The sequence below is a fragment of the Vanessa atalanta genome, chromosome 3, assembly GCF_905147765.1.
Source record: "Vanessa atalanta chromosome 3, ilVanAtal1.2, whole genome shotgun sequence".
Taxonomy (NCBI): Eukaryota; Metazoa; Arthropoda; class Insecta; order Lepidoptera; family Nymphalidae; genus Vanessa; species Vanessa atalanta.
The window spans coordinates 5,343,993-5,366,757 of record NC_061873.1 but is presented as its reverse complement, the minus strand read 5'-3'; the positions used below and the strand labels follow the sequence as shown (position 1 = coordinate 5,366,757).

Below are 22,765 nucleotides of genomic sequence, written 5' to 3'. Positions count from 1 at the left end.
TATGCATACGGACATTAATACATTCTTAATCAAAACATTGGCTAGAACTATGGAGGTATAGGTATGGACGTACATACCTATAAAAAATTTATAATTAACCAGTGCTATATACAACATTTGTTAACGCTACTATTGTTGTGTTTATATAATAACAAATGTAAATCATTAAAATATAGTCATATCTTTAAATATAAATAAAATAAAATACAGATTTAGAAAAATAATAAAGATATTTAGATACTCGTATATACCTAATATTAGTATTATGTTTTTCGATTGACTAAAAACTGTAAATAACCATGTTATTAAATTGTAACATTGTTGCGCTTATCTTTATAAGTACGTACAATAATATTACATTTATATACCTGAGACATATCAGCTATGAATGATATATGATAAGCTTATCATACATATTGTTATTGGCTTCGTAGGCAGTGCGTGATAAATGCCATAATTAGTATATTGCAACAATATTTGCCTTAGGTGTATTACGTCGTGCAATTTTTAAATAGTCTGTTAATAATGGCCCAAAAGTCAAGTAGTGCATATTACAATGTTGATTATCAATATACTTCAATACAAAACAAAGATGGTGAGTCGATTAAATCATTTTGATTATTATTGATATTTTAAATTAGTTGCAACCATGCTTTTAAATTAGTTAAACTTATTTCCTTTTGAAATCTATTAATTTTAATAGTATTTTCCTTTCAACTTGGCATTCATACCGAGCCTAGCGTATTATCTGGGTAGAACGATTTTCTTTCCGACATGCCTGGGCTCCTTACATTATTCGCGCCATTTAGGTTTCTAATCTAAATCATGCACCTTTAAACATCATCTCTACGGTCATATCGTAGTGGAAAATATTTTTACGATATATTTTTTTTAAATTCATGTTGATATCTCATATGTATTAACATAATTAATTCCTTTTTGATTGGTTTGCTTTAAGAAGGAAAATAATTTTATTATTGTTGTTGATGTTTAACAATATTTTAATTTGTTAATATTTTGTTTTAATAGCATTGTAATCACCGTTTGCCATATTTTACATTTAACGATATTTTTTATTAGTAACAAAATTTATTCTTGGAGTTTTTATTCGCTACAGGTTGGCCAATCCATTGTTTATTAATAACTCTTCAAAAACTCTTTGAGAAAATCGTTATAGCATGTACCTTATGTGTTTACTATGATAAGATTTCGGTTATTTAAATTTTCAATATAACAATTGAATACCTAGCGCATATAATTTAATTCAATAAAAAAATATCTTATAATATATATTTTTCGTTAGTTTATGATAACAAGGAATTGTAAATCAAAACTAGGCTTTTTTATAATTAAATTTTTTATTTAATTATTTTATAAGATATAGTAAAAGACAATATATTACGAAAAAATTAAAGCAAAAACTAACACTAGCGTTTACATTCAGCTATCAGTAAAAAAATGAGGGTTAGTTATTATTTAGAATCTAAAGTTTAATACATATTTAATCATAAGACCAAAATTTCAGAAAGCCTTAAATGTGTTTGTCTTTATTTTTATTTATTCAAGCATCAAGCCATGTGCAAAAAAAGATTGAACATTTTTTATCCTATCTTATTCTCAGTGATGGGCGAAGAAATTACATGATATATTTTTATATCAAAGTTATAAAACTTCAGTGCCAGAGGGCGAAGAGAGAATATCGCAGGTTTTCATGAAACAATAATCGCTTTACAAAGCACAATATTCAATTATCTAACTGAAGGATGAGAGCGACACTACGTTTTATCCAATGAGCAGTAGGTTTATCTGAAGGTAAATAGAACGCTAAAACAAAATTAGACGAATGCCCCGTTGTTGCCAATACTCCTTTCCTCTCCAAGGTTTTATATAATGGGCATTTATATCTGCTACTCTCCTCAAAATCCTTTTTTAACTTTGGATATAACCAGACGGCTGGCATCGTGTCATTTAAAACTTTCGGATATTGTTCTCCAATAGAATAAGTTTGGCGATCCCATCTAGCACCATCCATAAAAAATCCATTAACATTTACTCCGTACTCTGGCGGAACTTTTTCATAATCAACACGAAGAACTTTAAAGTCAAATACTAATAAATCTATTGGAATTTTTTTAGAACGAGCATAATTTTGAATTGATCCAGTAAGAAATGCTTGAGTAAAGAAAAAACCTGATAACCAAAATGTAGGAGGTTTTCCATTTTGAAACCAATTTTCTAACATTGCTAATCGCTCAATAAAATCTGCAACGTAGCTTGGTAGCGGTTTTAAGCTGGGGTAAGAAACCTTTGACCAGTTGTCCGGTATTTTGCCTAATAACATTGCATTAGATTGTAAATCTAACGCTGGAGACATAACTATAACGCCTTTAACCGCTTTTTGAAGATCTATTAAAGAGCTCCTGATTTCATTCAATAATTTATTAAAACGTTGCATTTCCTGAATAAGTACTGTGTTCATTGATTCACTGTAATCTACTGGATATCTTTTCTGTGACAATTCTATGTCAAAGGGTAATGGCAATTTAGATAAAATTTCAGAAGCCATTTGTGTAAGTATGATTTCGATATTGCCGCCTTCACCCCCACTAGTAGTACCTTCAACTAAAACTAATGCTGTAGTTAAAGCGACTGAAATTGAATAGTCTCGAGTTATACCTGCATTCATATGTAATCCGAATACCTCGGGTGGAGGATTAACCGGAACAGTTTCAATGTGTTTTAGGTAGTCTTGATACTCACATCTTCGCGGTAATCCGTACTGTGATCCTAAATCACAGAACAAATAATTAGGTTCATTGACAACACCGGAGTTGACATAATTATCCAAAATAGTAACGATTAGTCTTCTGTCCCAATCGTCAGTCACACGACCACCGTAATTGCATTCGCCTGTTAAATATTTTATAGCAACGTACTGTATTTCTTCGTATTGATTCAAAAACATTTGCAATTGCATTACTGATATATGGAAGTCAGAATCGTTGAAACCGTATTGTATATTCCAGCCAAGTGGACCAAACTTTTTTCTTTCTTGTACAACCGCATGAAAAAAGCTTATTCCATATAAAAGCTTACTGAAAGGCTTATCTTTTCCAGGACAACCTTCAAAAAACTCAGGTTCTTTTAAAGGTTCCGATAGATACGATCTATTTAAGTTATGTTGAAGACCTGTTGGAGGTTCATTTGTCATTTTAACACCTACTTGCAACACAGACTGTGGAAATTTATCAGACGGATAGCTGGTTAGCCATAGTCGAAAACTTAGATCAGTATTTGTTAGATCAAAACCCTCGACAATTTTTTCTAAAACAGGTAACCAGGATACTGCTAAATGACAATTTTGTAAACACACCCAACCACCTTCTAATTGGGCTTTTTCTATCATGGCTTTAGCAATTGGGCCTTGACCTTGGCCCAAAGATATTGAATTAAATCTGTGACTATATCCCATTTTGTCGCAATATTTGATTAACGCTCCCATAGGATCAGACCCAGGAGAAAGAATAAATATCAGAGGAGCTAAGCAATTTGAATCTCCAAATGATTTACCTATGTCGAATGGTGGAGGTGTAATGTATTTTTGACCCATCTGTTTTTCTACAAAATCAGAAATTGCAAATGTTAACTTATCTGGTCTTAAAACTCTTACAATCAAGAGTTTTTGAAAGTCAGTTAATTTTTCATCCCATCCACCTGGAAATGATTTTCGATGAGGTTCCAGGTCATCGTATACCTCTTTCCATTTACTTTTTGTTTGTACAAAACTATCTTTAAAAGCTTTAAACAAAGGTAAGTCATTCAAGCGACATATTTCATCCCAGCCCTTATCTGGCAACCAATCAACAGGTTTTTTTAGCAAATTTTCTACTGCTATTCCTCCCGTTATGAGAAAAATATACTCATCGTGATCCATTTCACCTGTAGATAACATCATTTTAGAGCACATAATAAAGGAAAACATTAGTTTATCCTTATCAAATAATGACCTACAAACGTTGCTATATAAATTGTATGTAAATGTTTCTTTTAAGAATTTTAACCGTTTTTCTAAATCTTTAGACTTGTTTGCATTTTCAATCGAAATTATATATAAATTTATAAACCAAGTTAAAGAATATTGATACATAGGGTCTACATTTGGTAACTCAGTAACACAATAGTAAAGGACCGCCGAATGTGATGCTATAGGTCTATAACCAAGCCTAAATTTTTCAATTATGATTTCAGTCTCAACGGAAGCTTCTTGTTTTTTCATTATATCAATAGCTAGTATTTTAGAAGAATCTAAAACTTCGATGGCCGTCTCATCTTCTAATATGTCTCCTTTCGATTCTTGTAATGTACGTAATATATCATCTTCTACTTGTTTTAGGGCTGCTCTATTAGCCGCACCTTGAACAATTAATTTTTCACGTTTTTCTTGCAAGTCGGGTCTTTCTTTAGCAACGACTATCCCAAGTAACTGATCTTCTAATCCATCTTTCGTAAGTGCGAAATTAATCAAAGTTACTTTATTAAAAACTTCAGGTAAATAATGTGGATTTCTCAGTTTTGTTGTCATATACAATCTAAAATGAGGATGATACTCAATGATATTTTCTCCTAGAGCAATAAATTCTTTTCCTCCTTGTGTATAAGTAAGCTTTAATAAAACGGGATCTAAAGGTGCTTCTACATCTTCCAAAATACAATCTATTAGGGCCGGTTTCCCGTACTCTAAGCAAGTTTCTATAACTTTCATGTAATTACTATCAGTAAACTTCATAACCTGCAAATCGTTAGATTTTTCCATAGTTTTAATCCATTTATTAGCCTGCCCTTGTGGGTCAACAAGTAAAGACCATTTTAACGAATTATCTTGTATGACAGCGTTATCTATGGAAAATGAATCCCAAGGTAATCCAGCAATACACCAATTTTGTATTTTAATATCCGTTCCAAGAATATCTTTGAAAATAAACTGTTCGGAATGTGGCATTTCAAGCTTTATGATTAAATCTCGCCATTTACCTAATACAGAATTTCTAACAGGCAAAGTATACGGTGCCAAATATGCAATTATACCACAAGAGACTAGGATGTCACCTGCCAAATTGTCATATAAACGTTGTAAATTTTCAGCAGCTAATGTCCATCGAACCCTCTCACCACCAAGACCACCTATTAGTTTTTCTGCACGACACAATTTATCAACACATAATTGCACTTCATCTTCTAAAGCTTTCTTCTTAATATTAGCTTCTTCCAATGCTTCATTTAATTCTGCCAGTTTTGCTTCTAACCTAGCAACGGTGGCTTTTTTTTCTTCTAAAATTGCCATTGTTTCAGAAAATTCTCTCTCTGCGGCTTCTAACTTTGCTTTTTTTGGAGCTACAACTTTGGCTACAGCATCATACATATCCATTGCAATAATCCACTTACACAAACCTTCAGCAGCTGTTGAAGCTTTAGCTATAATATGCGGCTTAAAATCTTTATGAGAAAGATATTCTTTCCTAATTTTTTGCATTGTAGCTATTGGTATATTATCTTTGTCAAAATTTTTAAGAGAGTCCAAGAAACCCATATCACCTAAAATTCTTTTGCTAGGTCCCCAGTAATCAAACATTTTTTTTCCTGGATTATCGGGATCAGGTATTTTATCAGGTGGAATTCCTTTCATTACACAAACTGCAGCCATAACTAGCTTTACGGTTGCTGGGGGATTTTTCATAGATTTTACAATAGTGATATCAGCTGGCTTGAGAGTATTTAAGGCTGCAATTGCATCTTCTAAAATAGGTAGAGCTAAAGCTAAGTCTGCCTCGCAATCTTTTTTCAATTCTTGCGCAGCTGCTGCCTGAACATTAGCAACTTTTTGATCTTCTCTGACTTGTGCGGCTGCTTTGTCAGCAGATGCTGTTTCAACTGCTATTTCTTCCATCATTTTTGCTGATTTCGCAGCCATAACTATTAACTGTGGTTTTAAAGCATTTAAATCATGTTGCATTATTGCTACTGCTTCTGCTGCTTGTCCAAGCTTATCTAAACCATTTGTATATCGTAATTTAGCTGCTCTTAACTCTCTTTGTTTTTTGTTAGTCAATATTGTAAATGATTTTATTAAATTTAAATAGGATGCAGATGTTATGTAAGTCTTTCTACCAAATTGATTATAAAAATCGTTTGACACTATTCTTGAATCCACATGAAATTGCTTGCATGCAACAACTGCAGCAGTCTTTACTTTATCAGGTACGTTTACTTTAACCATATAGTAATGAGCTACCATTTCTAATGCATCTTCAGGCCAACTATCGAACCAATCAATAGTGCAACAGTTTACAAGAGAAGGGTAAAGTCTCAGTCTAGTTCTGAAAGAACTTCCGATGGGACTAAAACATAAAACAACATGTAATTTAGCTTTGCATCGACCAATAAAAAAAGACAAGATTTGCAAAGGACTTATATCAAGATTTCTATTTCCTCCTTGAGCTGCTAATCTAACTAATTCAAGAATTTCCTGAATTTCATCTAACCCGTACAGATTAGGAACTTCCCCTGAGTTTAATAAACTGTCTAGGTTTTGGATAAAAACTTCTTCTTTTATTTGATTTTCGGTAAATAAAAATGTCGTATCCTTATTCAAACCACCTGATTCACGCAATACCAATTTTATATCATCACGCCAATCTTTAACACTATAAGATTTGGTTATTTCTGGTTGAAATACTTGTTGACCGAGAATTGTACTGGCTAGTCTAGTAAGTGACTGCCGGCCAGAACCGCCTACGCCCACGAGTAAAGCACTCCCCGAAGGCATTGATAGTAATCTACATATTTTTGATAAATGTTCCAAAGCATAATCAAATAATACAATAGTCATTTTAGCCTTATGCATAGTATTATATTCCGCCAACATCGATATAGCTATATTTAAAAACACCTCTTTTGAAGGTATTTCTTCGTATTTCCGTTCTCCTTCAACACTATCTGTATCCATGTAGCATCCAAACATCATTTTTTTAAGATTGTCTTGAGTAACTTCTCCTTTATCATTTTGGTAAGTATCTAAGGCGGAATCAAAAGTGTCTCTCATAAAGTCTTGTGTTGATTTTCGTAATAAATTGAAGAACCATAAACGATCAGATTCGTCAACTAACCTATCATAAAAAACACGCAAAATTTCATGAACCCATACTCTTGTAAATGTTTTTTTATTTTCAGCGGATTCTCTTCTTAACAGTGCACAGCCTTGAATAACTCTAGAAAAGTCGCGTAAATTAAATATATAATGAGATTTTGCAGGTGTTGGTCTTAAACCTTCCGTAGCTTGATCATATATATTCATAGTTGCGGCTATTATATTCACAATTACAGGTTGAGTGTCTTGACCAAATCCATTTCTACGCCAACCTAATTGTAACAAAGAAGTAAATATTTTAGTCATACTTTCTTTTGAAAACTCATTGATTGAATATATATTATAATGTCGTAACATTCTTGGGTATATTAGCTGTCTGCTTCCTCCAACTGGGCCGATTGCTCCATAAAAAAAGGTGTCGTATATAAATAGCTTTTCGGTAGTTTTAAGATCATACCAGTGTTTTTGATCGAAATATAATCTTAATAATTCAATAGCAGGCTGAGCGCCATATACTTCTTTAGCGGGCATATTCATATCATCAATAAATATAATAGCTTGTTTACCCTTTGTTGGACCGTAATTGTTTTTTCTTCGTTTTACTAATTTGGAAAGAACCAAATCTTGTGTTTGATTGGCTGAAGTTGTTGTGGTAAATGTTATAAAACCTGGGGTAAATTTTTCCAAATCAACGTTACTCATTAAAAAGTTTTGGACATAAAAACTTTTACCTGTTCCAGTAGGCCCTATTAATAATAAAGGTTTCGAAAATTTTGTGTGTAATTTTAAAAGAAATAAATATTTTTCAGTTTCTAACGTAGGTATAATCGTTTGCAATAAGTTAATCTGCTCCTTCACTTGAACTGCTTTAACAGCATCTGGCCAAGGTTTCCAACACCCTTTACCTTTGTACATGTAAAAATGATCTATTATCATTCCTTCACCTGGAATCGAAACATCAATTCTATCTATTTCAGGAGGAATCCCATTTTCCCCTTTAAAATAAGGTTTTAAGAATTCGTCAAATCTCTCACGTGAATCTGTATTTAATATCCCACCAATACCCCAAACCAACGCTGTCATAAATGAAGCTAAAAACCATGTTCTGGTGTACTTAGTGTCTTCTTCGCCCTCAACAGCATTATCCATTAACATTTCTATAAGCCGTAAAGTACTTATTATAAGGTTAACATCACCAGCGGTAACTAGTTGAATACACTGTTTTCGAACAAAATAAACCAATGGTTCAAATAACCATGCACACATATTAAAAATGTATTCTTCATTTTCTTCTAACCAAACGGGGTTAAGAGTTTTTAACCAAGACTTAAAAAATGGTTCAAAACCAAATGACGACGACTCCATATAAATCATACCACACCTTGACACCGTGGCAGGCGAAGCTTGTGCTAGATCCATAACTTCAAAAATCATTGACATCACATTTGACATGGCCATTACTTCGCCAGAAGTTAAGCAAAGCTTTTTATTATCATCTAAAACAGTGTTCATATTTTCAATCCATACTGCATCTACAGGTCCATCGAATACTATCCATTTTCTTACAGGGGTATCTTCCGATGCAAAGTCTCTAAACATAGTAGCTACAATTCCATCTGTCCATTCATATGAAATCGGATCAAAAGCCCCATATAGTTGACCCATAGTTACAGCTTTTGGGTTAAGAACTTTATATGTACACTCACATCCACCTAATTGATTTTGATCAGCCATAAAGGTTAAAGCTTCAGATAAAACTCGTAATGTCATAGATTTGCCAGAAAATGGATCACCCACTAACATGAAACCATGTCTAACTATCATCATTTCATATGTTTGAATAACTTTTAATAAGAAACACTCTATTGGTTGTAGATTATTTTTTTCACAAACAACATCACAAGCATTTAAAAAATTTTCATAATCAGGTTTAGGTAAAGTTATTCCTGGAAATAAATCCGATATTATTCCTTCAAACAGGGGAACGTCAAATGATAAAAATTTCGGTAAATTAACATCAGTAATTGACCTGAGCAATAAAACACTTTCACTTTCATTAGGGAAGCTTCTTTTTAAATTTCCTGCAGCAGATAAAACCGTTTTAACGGCACGCATACCGTAATCATAATGATTTTGAGAAGATAATTGTTCCGAACAGAGACGATAGGTTGTAACAATTTTAACTGATAAACTTCGAGCATCAATAAACCCAAATGAATATAGAGATATTTCTCCTATCATTGCATAATCAGGAACCATCATAGCAACAGTTCTAAATAGTACCTTTAGGTTATCGGGTAACTCAGATCTTCCTGCATACCCTGGATTCATAGTGATACAAACGTAGCAAGCGGGATTTAAGTTTAAAATAGTCCCCTCAAAATCGAATGTTTCTAAATGCTGTCTGACTGCTTGTACGATACACAATATTTGTTGTGCAATAACTGATAAAACTTCAACTTCAATGCGATTGAATTCATCAAAACATACCCAAGCTCCACAAGAAGCTAAGCCCTTAAAAAACTTTCCCATTGCTTTATAATCTAAGCCATCAGAACAATTGAAAACAACACATTGAACAGCCAGAGCTTTAGCCAGATCCTTAGTGGTTTCCGTTTTACCAGTTCCGGCTGGACCTTCAGGTGCACCATTTAAATGGAGATAATAAGCACCTATTAAAGTTCTGTAACAACGATCGGTAAGGGGTGTTATTACTAGACGATCTGAATTTCCTAAATATTCATACGCATAATTAACAACGGCATTTATTATTTTAACAAAAACTCTTTCTTCTTCCCAATAGTATCTTAACTGAGCTAACCACTGAAAATCAGTAACTTCTGTCACATTTTTTTCAATAAGCTCTTGTATAACATCTTTTGCGTGCACATCAATCACAATTAAAGCTTTTACTGTAATACTACTAAGTTTAGATAAATCAGTTCTCCGAATAACAGCAACGGTTTCATTAAGTTGTTTTGTTAATGTTTTGTGAAATTCCTGTAGTTCACTCAACTTATGAGTATTCAAGCTCTCATGAACATCAACCGCCCAATAAATTTGAGAAATCGCTAAAACGACCATACCTTCCCAACATAATATCCAATCTACACGGCTCATATTAACATAATCATAGTAAGACAACTCAGTTTCTGATTTAACTGCTTTTAACATTTGATCTTCAACCTGAATAAGCCATTTTTCAACAGATCCTCTAGCTGCTGCTACACTAATAGTTTCTAAAAACTCTACTTGTTCTCCTTCCATCGATATCATAGCAGATATATTATATTCAGAATCAAATACTAATCTATTTATACCTTCAAAACATTTTTTTAGGTGTGGTTGAACTTTAAGTGGATTTTTTGTTTCAGATAAAATTTCTAACATTTCATCATTCGATAAAAAGAAAAATCTAGGAAAAAATAAACGTTTCTTTTCTAAATAATTGTTAATACCATCATTAATTTTTTCTAATAAATTTGAAGCTATTTTGAAAGACTCTAGAACACCTGTTCCACCGGCTATTTCTAATACATGTGGGTCTTTATCAACAGAACCCATATAACGACGATATATGTTATTAACTTCAACAAACATTACCCCTTCTTCTTGCATTTGGGCAACAATGTCTTTTGAAGAAAATATTGGTAACAAATAAAGCCATTGACTTTGAACTTTACCCCATTCGTCTATAGTAGAATTAACACGTGTAATCTTATCATACCATGCTCGTACCTGAGATTCAAAGGGTTTTACGAATGCTGAACCCCGCATACCGATTGTTTTTACAATATGATCATCCAGAACGCTTTGTATGTCATCCAAACCAGTGAGTATATAAATTCCAGTATCTTTGTATGGGCTGGTTTTAAAACAAATATCAACCCATTCAGCCATCATCTTATTCAAATTTGTTATAAGTGCTAATTCTTTCGTTGCTGCGACGCTGACAATTTCATACTGATCAATATCTTCCCAAAGATTAAAGTTAATAATTTTTCTAAGGGATGTGCCAGCATTGGGTGTTAAATCGAATCCAGCAATATTTGACATTTCATCCCAATGTCTCTGTACCAACGCTGGATTACACATGATGTGAGCCATTTGAACATTCGGTCGCCAATCCTTAATTTCAGCTATAGCTTGAGCACAAAGCTTCATAGGTGCAGGTAAGTTATTGATATCAGGATCGTCAACTAAGCCTTGAAATCTTTTCTCAACACCTTCCGATATTTGTTGTTTAATTTTAGCTTTATAAGCCTTTGAAAGTTTTAAAAACTCTTTGTAATAGTAATCGTGATCTTGTTCTATTTGTTCGTGATCTAAGTATTCAAACGGACCGTCCATCCATGTATAATAACTACGTTTCCATTTATGTACCAAGTACACGAGACAATGAAAAGGTTTTATAAAATCTTTTAATTCTTCTAATTCTGCATAATTAGATAGAGGAAATTTAAAAGTAGTTTCTTCGTTATTAATCCACGATACTAAATTATCACAATCTTCAAGACGATGAACAAGTTTTCTTAAATATTCCAAATATTCGAGTGTGTGATTAATATCGTCCATATTATCTAGTAGTTCGAGATATGGTGTAATTTCTAAAACTTCTTTATTTAGATAAGCAATTTTAGATAAAAGATTATCTTCCATTTCTGCTTTAAACGTTTCATATGATGCAGCATTTTTCTCAAAAATAGGTTTTATATCTGTTATCCAATTAACAGTTCTTGTATTAGATGCTACATGTTCTGGAGATAGGGACGTCATTTCTAATAAATTTGAAATTATATTTATTTGTCTCAAAATTCTTTCCTTCAGCTGTTCCACTAAAACCGTTTTTGCGTGTAATATATATATACCCTGTTCAACTAATTCAGCAGCATTTTCTGGTTCCTTCAAAGCTTTACTTGCAATTATTTCGAATTCCTTGCAGATGCTATTGTTTTCATCTATGTGTGTTTTTACAATGCCGGCAATGATATCGTTTATAAATTCTGTAGCTTTTTCTTTTAATCCAAATATCATTCTTCTCTGACAAACTACCGCACAATTAAAATATTCGTTTTCAATAATCGCTGTTATATCAGAATTAATACCTTGAAAATAAATTATTTTTTCCTGTGAATCTTCGAACTCTTTAGCTTCTTCAATAAATTTAAATAGTTTTAATTTGGCTTCATCGCCGTACAACATATGATAATTAACTCTCAGTTTTGCTAAATATACATTCAGTGGATTAAATACAATATTTAGCTGAGCCTGCAATCTTTCGTGACCATTGTTTTGTAACCACGCATTATATTGCACTGGTAAAGCATCATGATGGTATGGTATTTTAATATATTGTTCAATCGGCATAAGTCTTTGTGCAATATTAGAAATGGCATTAATTATTGAGTGATATACATTATACATTTCGTCAAGCGAGGGGTCATATTGAAATTCACCATTAAAATCTAAGTCTAAATTCAGTAAAGGTGCGGATTCGGAATCTTTTAAAGATTCTATTATAGCATTTATAGATCTTCGCATTAATTCTTGTATTTGCATAGATATCATTTTCGTTGCACATTTCACAAACTCTGGAATTTTTTTTGGCTGCATTCCTCTCAGGCACCTCGGGTTTTTTAACCAGTTAACAAGTACAGAATACCAAGTACTAGACACCAAGTAATCAGCCCGTTTTATTTCTTCCATTATTTTCACTTGAAAATCATTTACATCTAATGGGCCTTTTGCTCTATATTTTGATAAATCGATTATAAATTCCGGAAATATTTTTTCAGAGGATTCAAGTATAAGTCGTATAAATGGATGAAGTAATAAAGATCCAGATTTCAGTTTCTTACGAAATTTTATCATTTTATTATAGTTTGGAGTAACACCGTTAAATTTAAAGTATGGTTCTTCATATTTTTTTCGGGGTATTCCAGGCACATCACGAATTACAGTCTTAACAGCCAAGTCATGCAAGTTTCGATTCCATTCATCTTTGCTTTCACTTAGAAGTTCTTCCATTATTGCAGGATAAGCATTTCGCAATTTTAATGGAATTAAGTCACATATTTTTCTTTCCCATGACTTTAGCATAGGTGGAGGTTGTATATTTTGAGCACATTCACGTAAAACATTTATATGCCTTTCTTGTGATATTTCCAAGTTATCGAGTTCATATCGTTCATTTGGTATACGAGCAACGGTAATCTTTCTACCTACCGCTTTCTCTTCTAAAATTTGTCTGAATTTTTCTTTTTTTTCCTAAAAAATGGTGTACTTTTTAGTTATAGTTAGCAAAAATGTGCCAATTTCCAAAGTTTCGTACAAAATATAATTACGACTTACTACTAAATGACAAAAAAATGTGTTTTTTTTTAATATTATTAATTAGTAAGAAGATACTATTTACCTTAATTCGGTTGTAGGGTGGAAGCGGCGTAAATGGTAACTTACTGACTTTATTAACATCAGGTATTGGTAACATAACAGGAATGCGACATCCATTTTTAGTTTGCAATAGTTTTCTTAATTCGCTTTCTTCCATTTAAAATATTTACCAGATACCTTCTACTCACAAAACTCCAAGGTAACAATTATTTATAAATGTTCATCTTTCACATTCAACAATAAGCGTATTTCTCTTCCAAAATCAATAATTTATTTATAAAAATCGTCAAGGCAACGGATCTATACAGATATAAAACTACGAGACTGTATGATGTTTATATATGCTCTTTGGGGTATTATAGTTTTCTTTGATTCCGATATAAATACAACTTGGAAAGTGATTTAAATGCAGTATTTTTTGTATGTATGTATTTTTTAGTAACGAGTGAATCAAAATATATCACATGAATTATCTATATATGTAACTATTTACAGCAAGGTTTACAAGATAGCAATTATTTTTATGAAAAGTCTAGTAAAGTAAGTCTTGGTTACAGACTTTATAAAAAATATAAGTATTGCAAATGTTTGAATGTTATAATATGATCGACTTATATATAACGAATGAATAGAATAGAGAAAAACATTTTGATGATTATCTTGAATCATTAAATATCTAATTAGAAACGCTATTCATAAGCCTTCACTGTCAAAAATGTTTTTAAATGGTTGAAATGAACGGATCTTAAAGTTTTTTTACATTATATTAAATATAACCATTAAATAGTATTACATTATATTACATTTGTCGTCGGAAGGTTCTGAGGAAAAAAAAATAGATGATTCATTTAATCGAATCAGTAATATAATTAAGTAAAAGTCTCTGTCATCTTAATCACCAAATGAAGATATAATAATTTCATTACAAATAAAAGTAAAACACAATCGATATTTTACAGTTATTTATTATACCTTGAACTGCCAATCGCCTACTTAAAATATACCGACTTAACTTAATATTTGAGGACTAACGACTTCAAATGGACGTCAAGAATATGTTTATTTTTAATTTAAACTTTATTATTTATTGCTGTCACTATTTAATTATTTTGTATCTTCTTAGATTATGGTCATTAAATATCTGGTGATACTACGTCAAAGTCAAACTCATATTTTTAGTAGGTAGTTTGGTTGAAAATATTTGGCAAATATATCAACGAAAGCTAAAATATTAATAAAATAATTCTCGCCTAATTGTAAAAATGAACATAACACGTATTAAATTATTGATTTTTTAAATATCAATGCATAAATCTATCTTTACAAACAATACTAAAATAAGACGTATTCTGGGAAATAAATATAATATTATAATCCTGTACGTATGAATAAATGGTATTCTTAAAATAAAAAATAATATATGAATCATAGTCATGGCTGCATAGAAAAAAATAAGTTGTGATAGACAAACAGACAGACCTAAAAGTATTCTGTTTATTCATCAGATGTTTATAACTTTAATAGAAAATATTTATCACATACTGTTTTTCTTTTTCAGATGGCAGTAAAATGCATGGAACCCAGAGAGTTATCATATTTTGCCTTCTAACAACAGTCCTACCAGCAATTCTCATAATATCACCACTTTATCTACGTAATATTAAATATGCAGATGTTATGTACAGAATATCTGATTCAGATGTTATACAGATACATAAAGGTCAATCCTCTATATTTTGTCAAAAACATTCCTTAAAAATGAACAGTAGCTTCAATGCATTCCAAATGAAAGGCAGACCTAATTTAACAAAAAAGAGGCGACACATAAAATTAAGAAAATCAATGACATTACCCGATGATACTCTTGAATATTGGGGATTTTATCTTTTTGCTGGAGCATCAGTAGAGTTAAAAGGGTGTTCTAGATATGAAGGATCTAAAATTTTAGTTGTTAAAGGTGATAAAATATTAAATACTTGTGGTATTTTAGAGGGTGATAAATATAAAAGAGATCCATTACTTGTGGGTAAAAATCACCATGTCTCAGTAACAGTGGAAAGACCTAGGAGTAAGAAACGAGAAGTAATGCAAAACAAAAATGAAATTTGGCATAATAATAATATGTCAGATGAGATTATAAGAAAACAAACAAAACATAAAAGAGATGTTGTTAATCCATCTCTGCATAACCCTAATACAGTATTAGATACAGGTGTTAATCATGGAGGAAATGCTTTTAATATTACCACTAATTCGGCAGAAGATAAATCTGTTTCCAGTTTTGAAACTAATTTATATGAATGTTACAATGATAACATATTAATGAATGAATTCTTCCCTTATTCAATTCATTGCAATAACACAAAGTATTTAGAAGATCTTACTACCCTTAAAGTTGACCATACTGTAACATCTGATGGATATTACTATTATATATTTTATAGTGATAATGATTTTGTTAATAATGATATTCATGCCATTTTTGATATTTACAAACCAACATTCCAATACTCTAATATATCAGATTCTAAGATGTGCTTAAATCAGACAGAATGTGAATTTAATATTAACATGTTCAGTGATGAACTTGTTATAGTCGAAGTCCCAACTAAGGATGGGTTAAATAATAATGATGACTCATTTATTTTAATGTCTGTATGTCATCCTCGAATATCTGTCTACATTTTTTTTCCTGTATCTGTTCTTCTTTTAATTCTACTATTTGCATTTTTATGATATATCTTGTTGATGATACTCTATATTACATTTATAAAAATAAATATAACCAGAAGTGTGATATTAATTTATTAAAAAAAAATAGCTGTAGGTCTAGTTTTTATTTATTATAAGACTGTGATGATATTTTGCCTGGCATCTGTTTAATTGTTGTAGATTAAGAAAGAGTTACATAATATAAATATCCACCTATTACTTACATTTTTTCTTATTTTCCTATTCTCATACAAACCTATGGATTCCTATAACATTCGTAAGAACGCATATTTTTAAAATTATCTTCTGGGACTTTGTTATTCTGGTACTGATTTTTATCTAAAAAGTATTAAGCTTTATCGCTATTAAAAAAAGAAAACGTTATTTTAGCAAACTTAAATTAAGTAAAATACGCCTGCTGTTTAGGATACGCATTGCTGTACAGTTACTTATTGCTTTATCTTTATTGCAGGATGTTTTCATAACAGATTCCTTCCATTCCAGATGTTTAAAATGTTCCAGATGTTTAAGTATTTTAAATAAAACATTTATTACCTTCGTATTTCCCTTAAATTCCTTATATATAACATTTAATCGTTTTTAATCTCATAGTAAATACGATAAGGTTATTTTTTATTGCATGGAATACAAACTACACATATTGTTCCTTAAATAAAAAATCAAAAAATAATTTTGTACGCAGTTACTTTATATATTTACATACTATTTAATGTGATATATTCTCAAAGATAAGTAATATGGCTAAGATACTATAGGTTATCTCTTTTGGGAATACGAAAATACCTATCGGGTGAGATATTCAAAATTATTTTATTAGGATTATATAGTTTCAAAAGATCATTTTTAGTATGAAGTTTTATCCACTGAAAACAGTCAATAGGAAGTTACCTATTGATCATACTATAGAATACATCTCAGTACGTCTATGGTAGACGGGATGATCCTGACCTTGTGATTTAATCTCTCGAAAAACTTAAGAAACAAATGAGTTTAAGAAAATAAATGTAATTATCTCTCTGAAAGTTTCTTCATCATGATTGATGAAGAAAGATATTTTCATTTTTTGTCAGGATATCTGTATTTCAATTAATTGTAGACAAATGCCTTATGTTCAGTGACAAAGATACTTAATAATGGCAAATTTGCTATTACGATATGTAAATAGATTAAGAAATTCTCTTTACATTAACAGTTAATAGGAATTTTCGTTAATATTTAATTGTATTTTAATTCATGGTTATAGATCTGTTAACAATTAACAGAACCAAAAAATTGTGACAAGGATGATTTAGGTTTAAAATTGAAAATATAACTTGGCAATAAGCATACATTTAATGTCAATATTTGCGTTTTTTGGCATTAATTTGTGAAAAATGAATGCATTTCTACTGCGAAGTGTTAAGTGTATTATTTCAAAAGTTTTCGCACTTTTCATAAGGAACCTTAATTACCAACTTCGTATATTTCGAAGAATATTTATTCCAAAAATATAAATAATTCTAAATGAACATATAAACCATGTAGAAAATTAGTATAAGGGAACACAGGATCAAAAAAAGGACCTGTCAAAAGAAAGTAATGACTTAGAGGAAATTTTGATTTATTATTTCCACATAGTTGTGTCCAAAGTGCGTTTCAACAGCTCAGTTGGTAGATTTTCTGTAAACAAAATTTGTACAATTGAGTATACAGCTACAGACAATTAAGGTTCCGATCGGGATTGGAGCGCTACAATTTCACATCAATAACAATACAAAGAAGATATTAAATCATATTTATTTACCGTATTACAAAAACAGTTTACCATATTATGTACAACTGGAAAAAAGCTACAATACATTTCCTTCTAGTACTTTTGTGATTGAAATAGCCTCTCCAGTACCCGATGAGACCTCTCTGCAAGTAGCAGGGAGGTCTACGCGGAACGGGGGCCATCCGGCCGGGCCGGTCTTACAACTATGTATATTAGACTTATATAGATACGTTTATAATAGTATTAATGTATTCATTAATTAAACTAAAACCAATATATCGGTCCAAATAAAATGAGTTCCAATAAAAAATCAGCACAGCGGTACTTAGGAGGGTGCCCACCTAATACTCACACCGTTTAAATATCGCAATAGAATGCAGGACACAAAGTATAAACTGGAATGCGATGGCACCTCAGATGAGGTTAGCCACATCATTGGGCATTTCCGTAATAGTTGTGTGATAGAATTCCTCAATATCTTTCAATGCTCTCTTGTCAGCTTCAGTAACAAAGTTGATAGCTATTCCTTTACGGCCGAAACGACCACCTCTTCCGATACTGAAAATAAAAGTTTAAATTAAGAGGTGCATTATAGCATTTAAAAATACTATTTATTGTGACTAATAATTACCGATGAATGTAGTTTTCGCGATTAGTGGGTAGATCGTAGTTGATCACGCACGAAACTTGTTGAACATCGATACCACGGGCTAGCAGGTCAGTGGTGATGAGTACACGAGAGGATCCTGTGCGGAACTGCCTCATAATGATCTCGCGCTCGCGTTGGTCCATGTCACCGTGCATGTGGGACACAGTGAAGTCACGTTCATGCATGGACTCAGTAAGCCAATCCACCTGAAAAAAAAACAATAACATCAATTTAAAAAATCAACTTGCAATGTGGTATTTTTGAGAGTCCTTTGAAGTTCTTATAACCAAATTATCTGTTATTCTTAGAATATAAAATTTTAAATAAATGCAATATGTTTGTGGTTACAGCATCTTCTGACCTTGTTTAAACACACCAACCTCACATAGACATGACCTTGAAATATGATTCAGTGTAAGATTAGCATTGCTATATTTAAGTTGCAATAATTGAATCCAATTATTTCACCTACCACTACAGTACTGGTTTAAAACATACTATGATTTATATATGTATCAACTATTTTAGAAAAAGTAAAAATTGTGTACTTATTTTTAAATTTAAGTGAAATAAAAGAACTCAATTCTTTATAATCACAATTGTTCCTTAGACTGATATTTTGCTATTAGTGGATTGTTTAACGATTAGATCTAGATATAATCTAGAAACATTTATATAACATTTTTAAAATAAATAAGTCAATCACAAGCTACTCTATAAATATTCTATTTTATTACAATTTCCACCAATTTGATGAACTCTGCATATTTGGAAGATATTGCTTACACTTTTATACTATTTCCTTCTGATATTTAATAGTTTTAAAGAATACAAATATAATATATCCTAAAACTAACCTTGCGACGAGTATTGCAGAAGATGACAGCCTGAGCGATGGAGAGGGTGTCATACAAGTCACAGAGTGTATCCAATTTCCAGTCTTCCACCTCGATCGAGATGAAGAATTGCTTGATACCTTCCAGTGTTAGCTATAAGAAGATTATGTATTTATATAATAAAATTCTTTCATTAAATATATAAGCACTTGCAATAATGTTAAATAAATTGAAAACTATTTTATGAATCATAATACAATATATTGTCTCATGAAAACATAATAAGTAAGTTCTTCGCCAGTTGTTTCTATAAAATATATAATATAAATTGTAATTATCATAAAAATATATTACACAACATTAAAACATTAAGACACCAAAGCATGTCACATATATAAATAAATTTTGCAAGAAATTAGAAACCCATATCATATTATAAAGTCAGGTTACAAATGTCTTCTAGTGAGCATAAACAAAATGTTTCTTTTTATGTAAAATTATAATGATTTTGCATTTCCTTGTTATCAAATGCAGTGTAAGTACTTTTGTGCAGGATTTATAAAAGGTAATCATTAATACTGCTATACACATAATATAATGTAATTTTAAAGTATGTAAGACATGAAAAAGCAATAATGTGTAGCTTTATATAGTACACAATTAGTTCTAAAATTAAGTATAAAAAGTGTTCTAATTAAAAATATTTCTCATATAAACCAACATATGATGGCGAGTTATTCTTATCTTTCGTTATATCCCAGAGCTTAAGCATTGTTATAAAGATAAACTAACAATTAAGTTTGCGGTAACCACATGGCAAATTATACTATATTTTATTTTATAAATATTAGCAATAATATATTCTTACCTCTTCCTTCTGAACAAGTATGCGCACAGGTTCCCTCATGAAGCATCGAGACACTTCCAGTACATCATCAGGCATTGTAGCAGATAGCAAAATAACTTGAACATCAGATGACAGCATTTTAAACACATCGTGAATTTGATCTTTGAATCTGAAAGGTTCAAGCAAATCGCATTTATACAAATTATCATATCACAACTGTTCTTACATATTTGAATACTAAAAATCTGACAAATTATCCAGTAAAATATAAAGTTACAATCAATCAAATATTTTCAGTCTTTTATGATAAAGAGAAAAAAAATATATAAACTTACCCTCTTGATAACATTTCATCAGCTTCATCAAGTACAAATAACTTGATTGTGTTTGCACGCAGGGCACGACGCGTGATCATGTCGTATACACGGCCAGGGGTGCCTACTACGACATGCACACCACTCTCCAACTGACGAATGTCTTCACGAACATTTGTACCACCAATACAGGCGTGGCATTTAGCATTCAAGTGATCACCGAGAGCTATCACTACCTAAAATATGTAAAAGTCTTAGCACTGGATCTTGAATTTATAGCAAAACACTAATTCACTTATTGTTCACACATACCTTTTGAATCTGTTGTGCCAACTCTCTAGTTGGGGCCAAAATTAGTGCTTGACATTCACGAATGCTAGTATCGATCTGTTGTAGAATTGAAATAGAGAAAGTAGCAGTTTTCCCAGTTCCCGACTGGGCTTGAGCTATAACATCGCGACCTTGGATGCAAGGCATAATCGCGCGTTGCTGAATGGCCGAAGGCTTTTCGAAACCATAGGCATAGATTCCTCGTAGTAATTCTTCTTTCAATTTCATGTCATCAAAGCTTTCCACGACTTCATGCCAATTCGTATCGAGATTACCGCCGGGTTCCATACCCGAAGGTCCATCGTAGTTGCCTTGATCTTTTGATGGCCCATTTTTAGGATCCTCCGGCCAATCCTCTGATCTGAAAGATATAAAACGTTATTTCTTAAATCTAAAACAATAATAAAATATACATAGTCATGGATATATTAAATAGTAAATGAAGTAATGAATAAGCAAAAATCATTAAATTAAACTGTCAGATGTCATTTCGGTTAGATGCGCATTCCGCCCATTTTCTAGGAAAGTATATAATTCATGAACTGTAATGTAGGAGATTATTCAATGTATATTTTAACCTCATTGGGTTATACGTCTGATTTATACGCTTTAAACGCAAAACACGTGCACGAAGGCAAAGCAAGAATAATGTTCTGATGCCAGCGCCATGTTGGCAATCGGAGACCGTGCAGAAATCATATTTTTGAGAATACAGACTAAGGATCATGTATAAATTACTCAGTACATTACTGAATTAATTTATCGTTGTTTCTTTCATTAACTTTAATTGAGTAAACTAGAAAATAAAGCAAAAAAAATCACTTACCTTCTTTCAGGTGAATAGGACATGTTCCAATCGCGGTAGCTGAACGGAAAAGAACTAGCAAGGTCAAGTTAAGTTTAGCAAAAGCTTTTTTATGGTAATATAATAAATTAAAATATATCCGCTATATCTTAGCACTAATAATTTCAAAATATTTTAATATGATTATTTAGATACTTAAAATTTATAAAGACTGTATTTTCCACGAAGATTAGTAATACTAAAATAATAGGAAATTAAACGACGGAAGTAGGTGACTACAATTTCTGAGTAGAGTAAAACTTGCGCTACAGATAACACAAATTATTTAATATTGATTATCGAACGCAACATTTTCCGGTTTTTGTATTTTCGAATAACAGATATTATGCCGATATATATTTACGAATATATCACCATAAAGTGATTATCTCCGCAACAGAATGTTTGTTGCTATTGAACATCAGTTGCAATTTTTTTATATGAAGAGTTAAAGCGTTTCCAGACTTTTCATGTAAAAAAATGTAGCCGAGCGTGATTTCATTACGCGTAGCCATCGTAAACATGATCATCAAAATCATTGTCTATATGCTAATTTTAAAGAATATATTAAATAAATTATGGCAAATTATTTAAAATCAACACTAAGCGTTGGTTTACAAAATTAATAACAATTGGTTATATACAAACAATAATAATTTGTTTTATGCGTTTTATATCAACAATGATTTTTTTTTAAATTATACTGATGAATATGTATTCATGTTTAGTGAATAATTATACTAATCATCTTTTGTGTAAAGGTGAATATGTATTCAAATTTAAATAAATTTACAATTATACGTGTTATTAATGACAAACAATTAAAATAATTATTACATTTCAAGTCTTTAAATCTTTTATAAAAAAAATGCATTATGATATAGTACTCAATTACAATAACACCTGAAGAACGATACCAAAT

At 31.2% G+C, this 22,765-nt stretch overlaps 3 protein-coding genes across 6 annotated transcripts; 1 reads left to right on the top strand and 2 right to left on the bottom strand.

Moving 5' to 3' along the window:
• Positions 1 to 450: 450 nt before the first annotated feature.
• Positions 451 to 16,466, top strand: LOC125076189. 3 transcript variants are annotated; one of them, XM_047688220.1, is made up of 2 exons: positions 451 to 595; positions 15,096 to 16,466. In XM_047688220.1, exons 1-2 carry the CDS (start codon positions 526 to 528, stop codon positions 16,271 to 16,273), a joined length of 1,248 nt encoding a protein of 415 aa, XP_047544176.1. In that variant the 5' UTR covers positions 451 to 525; the 3' UTR covers positions 16,274 to 16,466. The 3 variants fall into 3 exon arrangements, with proteins under 3 accessions (XP_047544176.1, XP_047544184.1, XP_047544196.1); XM_047688228.1 differs by lacking the exon at positions 451 to 595 and adding an exon at positions 14,652 to 14,715; XM_047688240.1 differs by lacking the exon at positions 451 to 595 and adding an exon at positions 14,722 to 14,915.
• On the bottom strand, positions 1,625 to 13,694 carry LOC125076179 (dynein axonemal heavy chain 12). The gene is made up of 2 exons (XM_047688189.1): positions 13,560 to 13,694; positions 1,625 to 13,411 (listed from the first exon to the last, which is right to left on the bottom strand). The coding sequence occupies exons 1-2, from the start codon at positions 13,692 to 13,694 to the stop codon at positions 1,745 to 1,747; spliced, it is 11,802 nt and encodes a 3,933-aa protein (XP_047544145.1). The 3' UTR covers positions 1,625 to 1,744.
• A 1,387-nt stretch (positions 16,467 to 17,853) lies between the features above and the next one.
• LOC125076185 (eukaryotic initiation factor 4A) lies at positions 17,854 to 21,982 on the bottom strand. 2 transcript variants are annotated; one of them, XR_007120291.1, is made up of 8 exons: positions 21,826 to 21,982; positions 20,982 to 21,360; positions 20,691 to 20,905; positions 20,377 to 20,524; positions 19,530 to 19,661; positions 18,655 to 18,878; positions 18,378 to 18,581; positions 17,854 to 17,929 (listed from the first exon to the last, which is right to left on the bottom strand). XR_007120291.1 is itself a non-coding variant. In XM_047688201.1 (7 exons), the coding sequence occupies exons 1-7, from the start codon at positions 21,846 to 21,848 to the stop codon at positions 18,437 to 18,439; spliced, it is 1,266 nt and encodes a 421-aa protein (XP_047544157.1). In that variant the 5' UTR covers positions 21,849 to 21,982; the 3' UTR covers positions 17,854 to 18,436. The 2 variants fall into 2 exon arrangements, 1 of the variants encoding a protein (XP_047544157.1); XM_047688201.1 differs by having other exon boundaries at positions 17,854 to 18,581.
• Between the last annotated feature and the right edge of the window lie 783 nt (positions 21,983 to 22,765).

What these genes read in the sequence shown, in the direction of transcription:
- LOC125076185 (XM_047688201.1), bottom strand. Translation starts at nt 21,848, where the DNA reads ATGTCCTATTCACCTGAAAGAAG. An exon ending in TACTTGTTCAGAAGGAAGAG is followed by an intron (nt 19,662 to 20,376) that starts GTAAGAATATAT and finishes ATCTTCTTATAG; the next exon opens with CTAACACTGGAAGGTATCAA. An exon ending in TCTGCAATACTCGTCGCAAG is followed by an intron (nt 18,879 to 19,529) that starts GTTAGTTTTAGG and finishes TTTTTTTTTCAG; the next exon opens with GTGGATTGGCTTACTGAGTC.
- LOC125076189 (XM_047688220.1), top strand. Translation starts at nt 526, where the DNA reads ATGGCCCAAAAGTCAAGTAGTGCATATTACAATGTTGATTATCAATAT. An exon ending in TTCAATACAAAACAAAGATG is followed by an intron (nt 596 to 15,095) that starts GTGAGTCGATTA and finishes TTTCTTTTTCAG; the next exon opens with ATGGCAGTAAAATGCATGGA.
- LOC125076179 (XM_047688189.1), bottom strand. Translation starts at nt 13,694, where the DNA reads ATGGAAGAAAGCGAATTAAGAAAACTATTGCAAACTAAAAATGGATGT. An exon ending in CACCCTACAACCGAATTAAG is followed by an intron (nt 13,412 to 13,559) that starts GTAAATAGTATC and finishes ACCATTTTTTAG; the next exon opens with GAAAAAAAAGAAAAATTCAG.